Raw genomic sequence first — 18,512 nt, 5'->3', positions numbered from 1 at the left:
CCTTTTAGAGCCTAGACACATTTCATTAAAAGTAATTTGTTAAATGGACAGACTGTGTGTCAGACTATGAGGAGACATAAAAATGAGTAAGACAGTCCCTGCTTTCAAGGAGAAAAAAAGTATTAGGAAGGGAAAACAAACATTACAATGATAAAAGGTAAAATCTTTTCCAAGATATTGGATAAATACAAAGAGTTTGAGGGTTCAGAGGAGAGAAAACCATGTCCCGTTTCAAGGAGATAGTGTAGGGAGGCACAAAATGGTTCACATAAAGTTGGAAGTATGTATGTTCAAACTTGAAGAATGAGTAAGACAGAGGCAGGGAAGGGGGCATTTGAGATAGAAAAAACAGCAGGAAAAAAGCATATCAGAAAAACAAGAGACGTATCCAGGGAATATCATTTCCATTTTGACTACATTGTCAAGATACTTACAGGAAGAAATGGGAGGCTGTTAAGTTTGGTTAAGCACAGAAAACCTCAACCACCATGTTAAGGAGTCTGAAACTGTTAGATCTGAAATTACTACTAGGTCAGTGAGCATTTTGCAAATGACAATTTTAAAATAACTATTAAGACAGTGCTAGAAGGAGAAATTAATGCAGGTTCAACTATCAATTATTAAAATGGACTTACATATGATTAGATCTTCTTCCTCTATTTGTTTTCTTTCCTATGACTGGAGTGCCAAAATGTTCAGGATTGGTGAGTGGGAGCTGGTCTAATGTCTGTGGGTAAGAACATAAATCCATCAAAAGTTATTATTTCGCAAGCTCTTTTTCTTTTTAAACCAAATCAGTATAAGAATATGTCCAGATTTTGAGATTAAAACTTCCCCCAAGGAAGACTAAAACACAACTTTCCCAGAGATAGAAAACATATTTCAAAGATATTAGAATAAAGATGAATTGCCCATTACTGAAAAAAAAAAGTGAAAGCAAAATTGAGCTGTTATTTTATTCCCTATTTGGAGGCTGATGGCCTTCTAAGAATGATTAAATTACAAACCAAACACAAGTCAGTGGAAATATAGATATTAGAGATAAGACACCTAGCCACAAAAATCTAGCTCCTACATTGGGGCCAACTACAACTGAAATTTTTCATTGTATATAAGGAACCATACTCCATAAAATAGAATTCTTACTAAAAGCATCAACCACTGGGGGGAAAAATGGTTTCAAATAGGCTATATTATTACTTTGCAAACATTTTCTGCAAAAAACCTTTTTTAAAGAAAATATAAAAAATCAGTTTGTCCACATTTCATTTTTTTCCTTCCTTTTAAATCTGCAGCATCCAAAAATGTGCTTGGTATATGGGTAATAATCAATAAATGAACATTTTCTTATCATCAAGTGGACAGTCCATGTCAAGCGTCAAGCCCTTTGTCTCTCAGCCCATACAAAAATGATTTCCTGGAGAGGGACTGGCTGATGGCTGGAGAAAGAAAGAATAAAAAGCAATTTTGGAAGAACTCTTTTAATCTCTTAATATCAGACACTTCTTTGACCTCTCTTACCATTATTTGCTAAAAAGGTTTATACATCTAAAGAGTTGAGATATCAACCCCAAGATGCTATGATACCCAGACTTAATTCTCTGAATACCAATTTTGACAATATTCTACTTTTTTCATTTTTAAGATTTTCTATATTGCAATTCCTGTTCTCCCCCCAATACAACCTGTGCTGTATTAGATAATTTCATTAATTCTAGGGGTTAGACATCCCTGGAAAACCACTGGAGTGGGGGTGAGAGTGGGGGACTATTTAGGATAAAGAAACTTTTCAAACTTACAAACCAGGTTGTTATATGAAAGGCTGCCCATCAACTTAGATTTGAAAATCAGACATCTAAATACAAACTACTAAATACAAACTGCTAAGATTTTAAAAGGGATTTTTTTGCTTTTATTTTAAAAATTGATATTATTTTGCTGAAACAGTGATAAAGTAAAACGTGAAGAAAGGAAGCCTATTAACAATCTATTTTGCACAACTCATTAAAAGATATTGTGAATGTATGTGACATACATAGATATATTTATCCAACAACTAGCATGAGAATATGGTAGATGAAAAAAATACTAGCCATTAAGGATTAAATAATGATTCCTTTAAAGAGAGGGGGGAAAAAATAATTAGCTTTTATATGACAAAGGCCCTAAGCTTTCCAAGTTAGTCTGTATGGAACCTAACCTTGAGCACAGGATCCTTAAGCCAGGCACCTTAAATATATTATTTGGAGACAAAAGCCAGTCCAAGCACAACATATGCGAAACAAACTCCTCAGAAGACTAACTTGTTGTTAATTCCTAATTATGCTTTTCAAGGGCTAAAATTTCACAGGTCTATATTTGAAATAAGGAAAATAAATTAATCTAGATTCACTTTCTGCCAAACTTACAGATGGATTAAATGGGAAAAAAAAATTAAGGTTGTTCTCTTGAAAGCAGAGATTTTCTATTAAGTGTTGTGAGTACTATTTTAAGTATCTGCTGGTCACTTAACGTGCTACAAGAAAGAAAACATACACAATTTCTCAAGAGCTGTCTAGGAATCACATATAGGAATTTTCAAATAAGCCATAGTTTCTCACTAGTATGTAACGAAGAATTAGAACAATAAAAAGCAAAATCTTTTCATGGACTATCAACCCATGCCCAGGTTAGCAGGAGGACCTTTAATTTAAGTGACATAAAAGACTTGGGAGAGGGTAGAATTTGTCATCTCATATATAAAGAGCAAAACCCAGAGACTCCCAGAAGATATAGTAAAAGATCAAAGAAAATTTCATAGGCCTAACTGTGGCATATCTATAAATCCCCTAAAGCTCTATAACCTAAAATGGGCCATAGGAAATGTGGAGGCTGGGATTTTATCTAACCATTCTTTGAGTTGTCAATTGCATGTGGAGTAACAAGATTGAGGCACTTTTTTGTAATCTCTTAAAATGAAAATCTTCAATTCAAGTCTTTGTTTAGGTATGCAGTTTATGAATGGGATTAGTGAACCAAGATACTGCCACTATGATATGGCTTTCCATTCAAAAGGTCACTGCATCAAAAGTCAAGTTTCAAAGAACTAAAAACCGTTTCCAAAACTATCAATTAAGGGTTATTTGATAAAGAGAAAATATTATAAAGACAGCAGATTAAATTATCCTTTTGTATATGTCTAGCCATGTCTTCAATGAGCTTAATACACTTATAATTTTAAAATATTTTTGATTGCTTGATTAATGCTTTTCCTCTTCCAACAGATGTTAAATAACCTAAGAGAGGTCCAATGCCTACTTGACTTAACCTTGCATCCACAGTGTCTAGCACTGGGAAATGGGTAAGGAATCATACACCAGTGCTCTAATTTCCCTCAAGCAAAACATAAATAAAAGAGTACACATGCATGGACAAGCAGGCTAAAACTGATTTTGATTTAGGTAAGAAAGAGCAAACCTATTTGCTTATATTGCTTCAGACTTTATAATACAAATACATGTATATTACATGTCTTATAAACCATTTCAACTTCAAATTCTACTGGTAAAAAAATTAATATTTTAAATATTTCTCTTAACTTAGTAAATAAGACATATGTCTTCACTTAACAGTTAACAATCCAAAGTCTCCAAGCCCCTACATTGATTGATTCATATAATGAAACACATGTTCTACCTAAGGGAAAAGAAAGTGTTTCAAAAAATTACATAAACTCAGAAAGAATTTTGTTACTTCATCAGTGTAAAAAGCCGAATTTATTGTACTTGCCCCAAAGCAGTATGTTTTAACTGTATTTAAAACCTTCACAATTAATCCAAAATATTTAGTGAAGGCCTTTGTGTAAAAGTCATTGCTAGTAAAAGGAGGTCATAACAGGAAGAGAAAAACATGGCTTTTCCCTTAAAAAAAACTTAACAATTTTATAGGGAAAAAATAAAAGTAACAAAAGGACCAGAAAAGTAAAGAGAAGTACAAAAGAATGAAAAGATAAAGAAATCAAATTTGGTTGGCGAGCTCATAAAAAAGATATCCTAAAGCATTTCTACAGCCTTCACAAGTAAGATTTCAACATATAGAGTAGGGCAGAGCTTGGCAGGAATGAAGAAAAGAAAGTATTAAGTATAGGCCAGAAACTCCAAGAAATATAGTAAGGGAGAAATTCAGGGAAGTGGTTGAATATGAGACTGGGAAGATATTCCAAATTCAAAATACAGAAAGCCTGTAAAAGACAGCTCAAATTCTGAATTGAAATGGGAATTCAATCATTAAGGAAAACCAAAAGATTTTCAAAACAAATGTAAAATAGAATTCAATAGATCGATAAGTAGTATTTAAAAGTCCCCAAAGAAACACTGTTCTAAGTAGTAACTGGGGGAAAAAAATCATACTTTGGCCATAAGGTGCAGTAATTAATATTCACAGACTGGCTAGGAAATATAAATACCATCAATAACAATATATTGAAATTCTGAATTGTAAACTATTGATTTACAAAAATTTGCAAACTTTCCATTCTTAGCAACTTAATACCTTTCAATTTAAGAGCATCGCTTTGCTGCTAGAACGGTAGCTGGGTTTGGGAACTAGCTCTGGTCTAACTTTCCTTATCTGTAAGTTGGGGGAATAATATTATCTACCCCGTAATGCTGCAAATGAGATAATATATGTAGAGAACTTAAAGCAAAGCCCAAGGCAAAAAATAAGCACTTCATTTATTCAGTTCCCACTCTGTGCCTTGCACTGTTCTAGGAACTAGAAACAAAGTGGTGAAAAAGACACAAAATTCTTGCCCTTGTGACACATTCTAGTGAGGAAGGTAGGAATAATTAAGGACATATACATATTTTGACATCAGAGAATAAGCGCTATGAAGAAAACTAACCAATGTTAGAGGATGAATAATGGAAGAGACTATTTTAGAAAGGTAATCAAACAAATTCCTTGAGGAAAGGTTGCAATAATGTCAATTATTATATTAGCAGTAATAGTAGTTACTGATTTTAGTATCTACACATCCTTTTATTACGATAGGATACAAACGGATTACAAATCACAAACTTCTTTTTCACAATTATTTAAAATTTAAAGGGGTCTACAAGAATGTTCGTCTATGAACTAGAATAAATGTACATCGCTATTAAAAGGTAGTAAGAATGTGGTGATGCATGGGAAAAGCACAGTTAACCTAACTTATAGATGACAGGAGCAATATTATAATATTCTTGCATCAATGTCAAAGAAGGTATTATATCAACACTAAGGATCAATAATGGGGAGGTATGGGATTTTTTTCTTTTGGACTTAGGAAAATAGTCAAAAATTCACTGAGCCAATGACTGCACAACTGTTATCAAAGTGAGAGTCCCTGTGTGTACATTTTAGATGGATTATACAAGGCATGCATGGGACTATATAGCACAGTGAACCATGTGATGGAAAATGGAATGTAGTTAATAACAGTACAAATATGAGGGTGTTCGCTCATGAACTATAACAATGTACAATACTAATACATGGCGTTGATAATAGGATATGTATGGAAAAAATATACCAAATATAAGCTATGGACTATATAATTACTGGTCAACAGTTGGATAATGTTCTTTCATAATCTGTAACAAATTTTCCAAAATGACGTGAGATGTTGGTAGAGGGGTGGTGTAAGAGAATTCTGCACATTATACATGATTGTTTTGTAAGCTTACAACTTCTTTAATAAAAATATATATTTTTTTAAAAATTAAAGGGGTCTATAAAGATGCCTAAAGGTAATAATTTTTAAAGCCCACTGTATCTTTGTGGACAAGTGTTAAAATATTTTAGATGAAAAAAAAAGATAGAATGGTGCTCAAGCATGAGGTCTTAATGAGGCATCAGAGATTAAATTATAATATTATCCATTAACAAATTTTTCTGATTAACAAATTGACTGATTTGAAAAAGCACATGTTTGCTCCACCCCAATACAAAACTAGTGCACAGTCATTCATTAAATGATTACTTACTTCACTTTCAGCAAAATGTCTCTCTCCTTTCAGGCACAGTGAAGACCGTCTAAGTGTCTTCTCATCTCCATCATCAAAAACTATGAGAGTAGGTAAAAATGTAAACTACTGAAGGATTTTTCAAAGATTAACAAAATGATATAATATACCATTTAATTTTCAGTGCAAACAGCAACTGTTTCAGAATATTACATATGAAATTCGGTTCATTTTATGTTTTCCAATGAACAACTTCAAATACAGAGTATTACAGTCCCTTTTTCAATTAATAGCCTGAAATAAAAATATACCTGAATTTAAAACATGTTCTCAGAAACCCACGATACACCAAGTAAAATTAAGATTTAAATGATAATTAACCTTTCTCAAGATGGTAAAGGAAAGGTAAGATTTCCTGATGATAGATACTGGCAGATTTACCTATGAGATACAAAGTAAGATTATAAATGTACGCATTCAGGATGCTCTTAAAAAAAACTATTTTCATCATTTAAAGTAGGATTTCTCAATCTCAGCACCACTGGCATTTTATACCAGCGAAGTCACTGCTATAGGAGCACTTGCCCTATGCCATGTAGAGTGTATACCAGCATCCAACCTCTAACCACTAGATGCCAGGAGTATCTCTCACTGGCAGGACAAACAAAAATGTCTCCAGACATTGCCAAATATCCCCCAAGGGGCAAAAGTGCTAACCACTAAAAACTACTAATACATAATATACATATAATTTTATGATGTAAAGAAAGAACTTCTATTTTAGATAAAGTTGATTTTAAAAATCACAGTGTTTGCCTATCAATATTAGATTCTTAGACATTTTACATTATGTGAGACTGGATAACCCAGTGCCTCCTAAAGAAGACAAGCAAGACAGCAAGCTGACACCAACAAGATGACACAACAAAGAGACGTAATGAGAGACACAACAGCAGTGAGCAGATATGGTTCAAGCAATTGGGCGCCTCCCTCCCACATGGGAGGTCCTGGGTTTGGTTCCCAGTGCCTCCTAAAAAGAAGACGAGCTGACACAGAGAGCACAAAATGAACAGACACAGAGAGCAGACAGCAAGCATAAACAAGGGGGAGGGGGAATAAATTTTAAAACTTAATCTTTATTTTTAAGTGCCATATTTACGAGACTAACCTGATTACTACTTAGACTTACTACAGATTGTCTACTTTTATAAACTACATACAGTGAAATATTTATGTCTCAAAATCAAAATTTGCTTCCGTCCTTCATCATTCCACAAAAATAAAAACGGAACACGTATATTACTTCAAAAATCTATCAAATTCTGACACAACCAAAGACATTTTATTCAGTGTTTACTCTCAACTATTGGTCATTAAAAGGTAAGAAATATTACCATTAAATAAACTGGGAAAACTGGTTATCATTTTAGAAAAAAAAAATTAGATCCTTATTTTACTACAATCAAAGAATAAACTATAAATGGACTTAAAAGGTATTTGTAAAACAAAAAATTATAAAATAACTAAAAAATATGTTGGAGAACTGATTTATAACACTGACAGAAGGAAGGACTTCTTAAACAACATTCAAAACTAAAACTACAAAGAAAAGATGAATATACAAACTGATGTATATGAAAACAAAAAAAAACAATTAGTAAATAAGATAAAAATACTTGCAACTTGATTAGCAGGGTTAACATCCAGAATATATAAATAATTCATATCATGTAAATAATAAGGAAAAGATAAATGATCCCAAGAAGAAAGGGGAGGAAATGGAAGAGAACATAGGCCAGCAACTCACAACAAAGAAAATACAACTGCAATGATGTTCCTTTCAATATATATAAAAACATGTTCAATCTCACTAATAATCATTGAAGGGGCATATTAAAACAAACCTGAGAGACAAAAATGCAAAATGAGGGAAGCGGTTGTGGCTCAATCAGATGGGCTCCCGTCTACCATATGGGAGGCCTGGGTTCAAGTCCCGGGGCCTCCCTGTGAAGGCTGGCTCGCCCGCAAGCGCCGCAGAGTGCCCACGGAGGGCCACCCGGCCTGCAGGCACCGTGGAGGGCCGACTCAGCAAGGTGATGCAACAAAAAAAAAGGGAGATAAGCAAAAAAAAAAAAAAAAAAAACAGAGAAGAGCACATGGACACAGAGAGCAGACAGCAAGCAAGCCTCAAGGAGGGGAGGGGAAATAAAAATAAATAAATACAGACACAGAAGAACACACAGTGAATGGACACAGAGAGCAGACAGCACACTTTTAAAAAGCCACAAGGGAGGGCGATATAAAAAAAACAAAATGAGTAAATTCACAACTTCTATTAAAAAAACAACATAAAAAGATTAACATTTTACAAGGTTGGCAAGGTTGGAAAAACAAGTGCATTTCACATACTGGTTATGGGAGTATAAATTAACAAGGCATTTTTGGAAGGCAAGTTTCATAGAAATATTAGGATAATGTGCATATAGAAAAGATATTTAATTCAGCATTCAATGTAACAGTGAACAATAACAGTAAGAGAAAATAAAACTGTGGTACATATCAAACATTATAAAATATGATACTACAGTTGAAAGACATTTCTGTATTTTCAAGTGAAAAAAAAAAAAAAGCCAGAAATTCAATTGTATAATATATAAAGTAATTTCAACTTATGTTATAATTAAACATATATTATAAATAAAAATAAATACGTATTTATTAAAAGAATTTTTAAAAGATCTAGAAAGATACAAAGCAATAACAGGAATATCTATAGTATTAAGGAAGGAGGTGAAACAAGGAAAATTTGCTTTACTATACTATTTTAAGGTAAGATTTATTTGTGCAATTGAAAATACATTTTTAGAAAAGATTTTTCCCCTTACCTACAGTGTACCAACTGGCATCTGTTAGTTTGTTGATGACAGCTTCCTGATACGCACCATCAAGATTCTTCACTTCCACAATCGCTCCTACCTAAAGTATTTTTAAAAGTTAGAAAAACTTTAAAAAGATAAAAACATATTTCTCTTTTTTATTTATATTTAAATAAGATTTTACCCCTTCTGTATATAAACTTAAGATATTGATTTCTTTTCCAATGATCTCAAATGCCAATAGACCAAGAAATAAAGAGGGAAAAATTACAAGAAAATAAATTCCTAACTTTAGGCTATCCAATTCAGAATTCATACTTGAATTTTTAAACGATTAAATAAACATCTGATAACAACTTCAGATTAACTGGCAAAAACAAAACCACATTTTATTTCAATAGTAAAAACAAAGATATATATGGTCTTAGAGTAATCAGTTAACAATATCAAAATGGAAAATGAATTAGAGCAAAATACATCTACAAATATGTGCTTAGCCATTACATATTTTCTCATTAAAAATAAAGTTAGGTTCCTTTTAATTCTCTTTCCACACTATATAAAGTTCTTGTATGTGTCATTTCTGCTCTCTTTCCCCCTTCATATATTTTTTTAATGTATTTTGAAATTCTTTCAAATGTACAGGACAGTTACAAATATAACATGAGCCTTATATAGAGAACTGCAACATATCCCTATTCCCAGATACTGAGATCCACCAATTACAATATTTTGCCATGTTTGCTGTATTATCTATCCATCAGTCTATTAATTCATCTATGTAAGTGCCATCTATCAGTCTACTTGAGGGAAGAATATATATCTCATATACAAATGCTACTATATACATTTCCTAAAAACAAGGATATTTACTTAGGCTTCCACCCTAACTGCAGTTATCAAGCTCAAGAAAAGTAACAATAATATAACACAGTATATATTCCATTTTTTTTCATATGCCCCAATAATGTCCTTTTAAGTCTTCTCTCCTTCCTCATTAGATCCCCTCCAGATTCATGTATTGTCTTCAATTGAAATATTCTCTTTAGTTATCCTCCTTCCCTTCCTACCTTTCTTTCTATTGTGAGAACATATATATGACAAATTTTCCCATCTCAACCACTCCCAGGCATACAGATCAATGGGACTAATCACATTCATGATGTTGCAAGTACCCTCACCATCTTCCATTAGTTAAAAGTCTACCATCTTCCCAAAAAAAAACACACAAGCATTTGCATTAATTCCCCACTTCCCCCGCCCTTGGCAACCTATACTCTTAATATCTGACTCTCTGAGCTTGCATATTCTTCCAGTCAAAGAAGGTACTATAGTAACACTAAGGATAATATTGGTTGTTTTTTTTTTCTTTACTAAGGAAAACAGTCAAAAATTTACTGAGTCAATGACCTCACAACTGTGATGAAAGTAAAAGCCACTGACTGTACAGTTTGGATGGACTGTACAAGGGATAGGTCTGTATAACACAGTGAACCATGTGGTGGAAGATGGATTATGGTTAAAAGTGAAAATATGAGAGTGTTTTCTCATGAATTATAACAAATGTACAATATTAATACATGATGCTGATAACAGTGTGTATGGAAAAAAATAAACCAAATATAAGCTATGGACTATAGTTAGTGGTAACCATCTGATGATGTTCTTTCATAATCTGTAACAAATGTGCTAAAACAATACAAGGTGTTGGTGGAGGGGTGATGTATGGGAATTCTGCGTATTATGTATGATTGTTTTGTAAGCTTCCAACTATTTATCTGTGTCCTCATTTTCTTTATTTTGATCAAAACAATAAATACAACACATTAAACAAAGAAGCAGATGAGAATCCAGCTGTTTTTATGCTATTAAAATATGAAACATTTAATGAAAACATTAAAGAGATATGCAAAAAAGTAAAAACTGCCATTCTTTTCGCTAAATTTTTTTTTGTTTTGGGGAAAAACATGAACATGTTATATTAAAGAAGGCACCTACAAAATAGTAATGGTAGAAATAATTTTTATAAAGCAAGATTTTTAAAAACTTTATTAGTTTTAGTTCTCCATTGTACTTACTATATATACAAGGTACTAATGCCGTGGGATCCAAGTAAGAGTTTTAAAATTAAACCACAGGGAGTGGATGTGGCTCAAGCAGTTGAACCCCCACCTCCTACATGGGAGGTCCTGTTTTGGTTCCCAGTGCCTCCCAAAGAAGACAAACACACAACGAGCAGACAACGAGCAAAAACAAAAGAGCAGGGAGCAGATGTGGCTCAAGCAGTTGAGCACCCTCATGGGAGGTCCTGGTTTGGTTCCAGTACCACCTAAAGAAACAAACAGAAAACGAGCACAAACAACTAACAGACAAAGGAGCCATCGGGGATGGGGAGGCAGGAATTCAACCACAAAAAAAAATGGAAAGATACACACACATACCTAATTCTCCAAAAAGAGTTTATCAGTAAAGGATTTTTCTTTTATTTCTTTAATTTTTTATTTTGAAATAATTTGAGACTTACAGTAGTTGCAAAATTAATACAAGAACAATACAAATAAATTCCAATATACCCCCCTCCCCTATCCAGATTTATAAGCTTTTAACATTTTTATCTCCCACCCCCAACTCCCTTCCTTCCATCTATCCTCTAAACACCTGTGATTAGACTGCATACATCATGCTCAGTACAAAATTTTTCTTACACCTACAAATGTTCCTTCAGACTTATTCCCATTTCTTAAAATTCTCCCAGTCAGGCCAATATTCATTTTCAGACATTTAGAAGGGCCAAAGAACATACAGTGGCTATCCCACACATTTTCTTTAGCTAGCTCACAAGTAGAAAGTAAAGAAGGGGAAACCGACTTTGGCCCAGTGGTTAGGGCGTCGGTCTACCACATGGGAGGTCCGCGGTTCAAGTCCCGGGCCTCCTTGACCCGTGTGGAGCTGGCCCATGCGCAGTGCTGATGCACGCAAGGAGTGCCGTGCTACACAGGGGTGTCCCCTGCGTAGGGGAGCCCCACGCGCAAGGAGTGCACCCATAAGGAGAGCCGCCCAGCGCGAAGGAGGGAGCAGCCTGCCGAGGAATGGCGCCGCCCACACTTCCTGTGCCGCTGACGACAACAGAAGCGGACCGAGAAACAAGACGCAGCAAAAAGACACAGAAAACAGACAACCGGGGGAGGGGAGGGGAATTAAATAAATGAAAATAAATCTTTAAAAAAAAAAAAAAAAAGAAAGTAAAGAAGTATTTACTGGTCAATTAGGAAAAACAAATGTAAATAAATAAAACTTTCTTCAGCTGTTAGTATGAACATGCTCATCACTGAAAACTGATTATCCTTACATATTTATTTGTAAGTAACTGCACCAAAGATTTAAGAGCTCTGAGGGTTTTATGGGGTTTTAAAAATTTTTCTCACTGATTAGGTCATCATGGAGCTTAACTCACTCTCTAATTCATCACTTATTTTTTTATTATCTTTTTTTTTAAAAAATATACATAGATCACGCAAAATGTTACATTAAAAAATATAAGAGGGAAGCAGATTTGGCTCAGTGGATAGAGCATCTGCCTACCACATGGGAGGTCCAGGGTTCAAACCCAAGGCCTCGTGACCCATGTGGTGAAGCTGGCCCACGTGTAGTGCTGATGAGCGCAAGGAGTATCATGCCACGCAGGGGTGTCCCCCGCGTAGGGGAGCCCCACGCACAAGGAATGCGCCCTGTAAGGAGAGCCGCTCCACACACAAAAAAGTGCATCCTGCCAAAGAGTGGCGCCGCACACAATGATGCAGCTGACACAGCAAGATAACGCAGCAAAAAGAGATGTAAGATTCCCAGTGCCACCGACAAGAATAAAAGGGGACACATAAGAACACACAGCGAATGGACACAGACCAGACAACTGGGGGTGGGGGGCGGGGGAGAGGGAAAGGGGAGAGAAATAAATTTTTAAAATCTTAAAATATGTATATATGTATATAAAAGAGGTCCCATATACCCCAACTCCCCATTCCCCCCCACTACTCCCACATCAACAACCTCCTCCATCAGAGTGGCACATTCATTGCATTTGATGAATACATTTTGGAGCACTGCTACACAGCATGGATTACAGTTTACAATGTAATTTACACTCTCTCCCAGTCCATTCACTGGGTTATGGCAGGACATGTTCCTGCAATACCATTCAGGATAACTCCAAATCCTGAAAAAGTCCCCATATCACACCTCTTCTTCCCTCTCCCTGTTCTTAGCAACTCCCATGGCCACTTATTAATTCCGGGACATCTATCATTTTAGTAATAGAAACATGGTAGGACTGAAACAGATGAGTAAGTAAAAAGCAATCAATACTTCCTTGATGTTTATTTCATTTCTGAACATACTGGTAAGTCTTTGCTATCATATCAGGTTTTATTTAACATTAAACCTAATTCTATTAGTCTTTTTAGAAATAAATTACATTATTTATCACCTCAAGAACAAAAGAATGGAAAAATTATTTTAAATGATTATAATATTATTTACCAATCAAACATAAGAATTTATAATGAATAAATTAGTAAGTGAATTACCTTTAAAGGGCCCTTTATGTGGTCATCCTGAACTTCAACTGTTGAAGAATCATGCCTAAATGTTACCTAGAGATTAAAAATTTAATTAGCCACTACAAAATTCAAGCAACATAAGCTTCCCAATGCACTAATTACTTGCTTTTATTACAAGTAATCTAAACTAACAGCTGCTTAGTTTACATCTCTACACTGTTTAAATGAAAACTGTTTAAACAGATGACTGCCCAGACTATACCTCACTTTTAAACATATGTATCTAAATTACTCCATATTTCCCACATCATACTTTATTCAGTACTATCATGTATTAGTTTACTTATATAATTTATTTTTCTAAAAACAATGTGCAAGAAGAGGTGGAATGCTTAGGCTAATTAGGTACTATATATCCTATTATTAAGGCCTAGCTTAATAATAAACAATAGCAACATTTATTGAGAGCTACTAAGAATCCGGCTAAAACATTTAACATTCAGTCCTCACAACAACCTCTAGGTACAATTAGTCCCATTTTGTTAATAAGAAAACTAAAGAACAGAAGGTATAAGTAACTGATCCCAGTCACAGAACTAGTCTGAGGTGGAACTGAGATTCAAATCCAGACAGTTTGTGCTAGACGTTTGCTATATTGTCTCAAGACATAGAAAGAATGGGAAACTAGGTGAAAGGACAGTAAGTTATAAAAGGTTTCAAATTTAAATATTTAATTAGTTAGTGAATAGCAAAATCGCTTCTAATATTCAGTACAGAAAAGACTGTTTTATCTGTACAAGGCTAAAGAGTTCTTAAAAGGATTAAAGGTATTAACATGGTGTTAGCAGATTTATATAGTAATCTATTTAGTTAGGTCATAGGTGTACACACCAATGACAAGAGACAGTCTGTGCATCCACACTCCCCAGGCATTTCTGTCTCACACAAAAGTACCAAACTTCATTTAAAGTAGTGTTGAGGTATCTGTGTACTTCACAAAGATCATAACTCATTCAAGGATGGGGGTTATGTCTTATGTTCCAGTATCTAATATAATGTTTAGAGGATAGTAAATAAATGTTCAACAAATGAAAAGTGGTAAAGAAATATGCTGCAGAATAAGAAAATCATTAACTTTGAACATAAACAAATTTTTAGAGCAGTCAAAAAATTTAGAAGGTTTTAGATAGTATGTATAAGGTCTAAGGTACTTAGTGGTATCAACAGAAGTAGTAGAGACAAGTAGTAACATTTCTGTTTCTTTCATTAATGGCAAGAAATGGAATGACTGCTAAATGTAATGTCATTTTCCTGATTGATCATTATACAGGGATCCCCAGCTAAGGATGTAAGTGGAAACTAAAATCTAGCCCATGCCCTACAGGCCAAGGCATGAGTCCTGGAGTGACGATGTTCCTTCTAAAGGGAACATTTTTCTAACTGACACAGGAATGCTACCACCAGGCCCAGCTCGGCCAACAAGGTTCTCCATCAAGATGGAGGGTTTTTGTCTAATTCACACAAAGGAGTTACAAATGCTGGCAGTGGCCCTATCTAAAAAAGTGAGAAAACTGATAAATGGCTTTCTCTTCATCTTTAGGACAGAAGTGGCAAAAAAACGGAGTGCAGAGGGGATGAAGCCAGAACAGGAAATGCCACTCACTACAAGAACACTATAATAGCACCAGAATAATCAAATTACAAACTAAGTCATAGGCCCCAGCAAGTGCAAACTGAGGGTAGGCTGGGGTAAAGATTAGTACCCTACAGGCTGACAGTGATTTTGAAGGTCTTTACACAACAGTTCCAATTAAAATCAACCAGGAAGCTTTTTCTAACGCATAAGGACAGGCATAGTAACCTGGGTTTATAGGCAAAGAAAAAGATACAGAAAAGACTGTTACTATCCACTGGATTTTAATACCTCTACAGCCTGTTTAACTGATGGAATGAAATCCAATCATTTACAGGTACCTGCTACTGCAGTATAGATGACGAATGCCTTGAGGGCAGAGATAAGGTCTGAATGATTCCTGAATTTCTACCCTTTTTCCCACGTTAAGAGTAAGCGGCATAGGGTTTGAAACTCAAAAAATTACTGACAAATTATTAAATAACTACCTTGAAGTATTTCATTTATCCTAAGTTTTCAACACAGAAAATTAAAATATAAACTATTAAGTTTCTTTTTCTGCCTTGTCTGAGACAAAATTCAAGTATTCTAGAAAGCGTTTCAAGACAGGCAGAGGATGAGGAATCAACAACTACATCTGTCATATTTCATTCCATCTATGACACCCCAATTTCATGGTTAAAATGGGAGGGTGAGCAAGTGTTTCTAGAAATTGATGAACTACAGTTCTTCCAATTCTGCCACAAATTTGTTCTAATGATATTGGAGACATCACAAACTTTCTGTGAGCCTCATTCTTATATGAAAATCAAGGAATTTAACTAGACAACCTCTAAGGTCCTTTCCAGCTCTAAAACGCTAACAGTACAAACAATACCAACTTTATAATAAAAGAGCATTTAAAATATCAACGGTGATAATACAATTTTATTCCACTTGGAACATTTTAGATCTCCAAAAACGCTTTGTTTTGAGGTATTTTACCAAACCTTATTTCTGGAAATTCACCTTATAGAAAAATAATTCTTAGATTTACTCACCAAAAAAGTTTAAACATCAAATACTGTACATAAAATTTAGAAATCTACAAATATTATACCTTGACTTTGACAAGTCTTTTTGCTGTCTTGATCTTGGCTTCACAGAAGGCTCCTCGGTATTTAGCACTCACATCAGTGCCCACTGTCAAATAGGGAGGTTCATCAAGGGCCTAAAAACGCAAAGAAATATTAGATCCAAATTTTCCAATCCTTTCCCACAATCACACCTCAAAACAGCTGACCTAATCTTGTTATAGGTATTAAATTATAATAGTTAAATGTATTTAACAAAAATAAGCCATAAAAAACTATAAATTAAAAAGTATCATAACACAGCGAATGGACACAGAGAGCAGACAATGGGGGAAGGGGGGAGAAATAAATATATCTTTAAAAAAATAAAAATAAAAAAATAAAAAGTATCATAAAACCTTTTTAAAGCTACTAAAGGTACCATGTAAGAGGTAAAGTTATCTTTTTGCCTTTCTATTAAATATATATAGTCCATGCTATGAAGTAGCTCAATCAGAAGTATAAATTTCTATTTATATCTCCATCTAGTCATTCATTCACTCAAATATATTTATTTACTATTTGACCATTTAAAAAGAAGGGCCCAGTAAGCCATCTGCCTTTCCTCTGCTGTCACCTCCCAAGAAATACACACTGAAATATTAAGAGGTAAAAGGGCATGATGCATGCAACCTACTCTAAAACAGTTCAGAAAGAGTAATGTCATCAATATCATGATGTAAGACATCTTCTTGGGGAAAAAACCTCCCCAGAGATTTAGCCAATAAAAGGACAAATACCCTTGCTGAAAACTCTGGAGGACAACAGGAGAGACTAAAGAAGGACTCCAAAAAGGATAAATCCAAGAAAAAGAAAACAAACAGGTAGGAAACTTCCATTCTGGACCTGCCAGTCCATTTCCCTCTCCCTCACTTGGACTCAGACAGCTTGGGAGTTTCTCACAGGTAAATATCCAGATACCTTCCACCTACACTCCCCCGCCACCGACACAGACTGTAGAGCTACTCACAATAATGAAAGTACCCCACTCATATTTACAATTCCCCAGCTCCTATGAAAGACATAAATATACTTGTCCAGGAAGCATAATGTACACTAAACAAAATAAATCCTGACAGATATACTCTGAGACACAGAGAATGTCAAATGCCGAAGATAAAGAGAGATTCTGAAAGCAGGAGAAAAGCGATTTGACACAAGGGATCCTCAATAAGAAATACACCTCCCAAGAAATACACACTGAAATGTTTCTCATCAGAAACTAGGGAGGTGAATGGCAATGGTACGAATATATTTAAGATACTGAAAGGAAAGAACCACCAGCCATTTAGTAAACTGTCCTTCAAAAATGAGGGCCAGTTTAAAATATCCACAGATAAACAGAAACTGAGAGAGGCTGTCAATAAAAGACCTGCTTTACAAGAATTACTGAAGGGAATTCTGTAGAATGAAGAAAAAGACAGGAGAAAATGGTTTGAAGGTCTCCAGAGATAAAGATTATCAGAAAGGGTCACAAAAGCAGTAAATGCAAAACCCAACAGCACTGTATCCTCAAAATACAACTCTACTCTTTAATTTCTGTAAGAGTCATAATACAATTTAACAAGAAAAAGACATATTTTCTGGGAACACACACACAAAACAAAATGGTAAAGTAGAACAAAAACAACATAAAGAGTAGAAACAGAGATATGGGAGCAGAAAAGGTGTACGCTATTAAAACTAAGTTGATATGTCCTTAAATTAGAGGGTAAGGCAGTTTGAGATTATATTATGAATCCCAAAAAGAAAAAGATAATGTTTGTAAACTAATCTATTCCTCTGGGTGTGATACCCTTTTACTGCGTTATATTCAGCTGAGGTGTCTTTGATTAAGAATAGGGCTTTCGATTTGTCTCTGCTCCCTTGCTGAGTCTGATACAAATGGACACTCACACAGACACAAAGACACAGAATAGAGAGCTCTGTCATTTCTGATCCTGCCATGCGTCAGGAAAGAGAATGCTCAAACAGATGAAGCTCCGGGAAGAGAGGAGACATTTTGCCAGATAGCTTACAGCTGAGATTTGGAATAAGGCAAAATAACTGAAACTGATATAGGAGACCCTAGGAGGCCCAGGAAGTAACAAGCCCTATGCCAGTACAGAGATGACTTCACTTAAGCACAAAGCCTCAAGAAGATGGGCACATGGAGCCACAAATAGAGGAGGCTGAAAAGTCAGTGACAATCTTGCTTCAACATGTGGAAACTGATTTTGGTGAGAAATCAAACTTTAGTTGGACGTTTTATGGCCTTATAACTGTAAGCTTTTACCCCAAATAAATCCCCTTTATAAAAGCCAACAGATTTCTGGTACTTTGCATCAGCAGCCTTTGACAGACTAATACGG

At 34.8% G+C, this 18,512-nt stretch overlaps 1 protein-coding gene across 7 annotated transcripts in view; it reads right to left on the bottom strand.

The window, feature by feature from the left end:
* Nucleotides 1-18,512, bottom strand: part of ARID4B (AT-rich interaction domain 4B) — a 161,958-nt gene that overhangs the window by 69,523 nt on the left and 73,923 nt on the right. For all 7 annotated transcript variants that reach the window (XM_058309516.2, XM_058309518.2, XM_058309515.1 and 4 more), the window contains exons 3-7: nt 16,149-16,259; nt 13,444-13,509; nt 8,870-8,960; nt 6,006-6,085; nt 636-727 (exon numbers count right to left, since the gene is read on the bottom strand). In XM_058309516.2, coding sequence (XP_058165499.1) covers nt 636-727; nt 6,006-6,085; nt 8,870-8,960; nt 13,444-13,509; nt 16,149-16,259 — 440 coding nt within the window. The remainder of the gene's footprint in view (nt 1-635; nt 728-6,005; nt 6,086-8,869; nt 8,961-13,443; nt 13,510-16,148; nt 16,260-18,512) is intronic.

This window comes from Dasypus novemcinctus, chromosome 13, assembly GCF_030445035.2.
Source record: "Dasypus novemcinctus isolate mDasNov1 chromosome 13, mDasNov1.1.hap2, whole genome shotgun sequence".
NCBI classification, from domain to species: domain Eukaryota; kingdom Metazoa; phylum Chordata; class Mammalia; order Cingulata; family Dasypodidae; genus Dasypus; species Dasypus novemcinctus.
The sequence above is the reverse complement of the archived record's forward strand: the minus strand, read 5'-3'. Positions and strand labels throughout refer to the sequence as shown.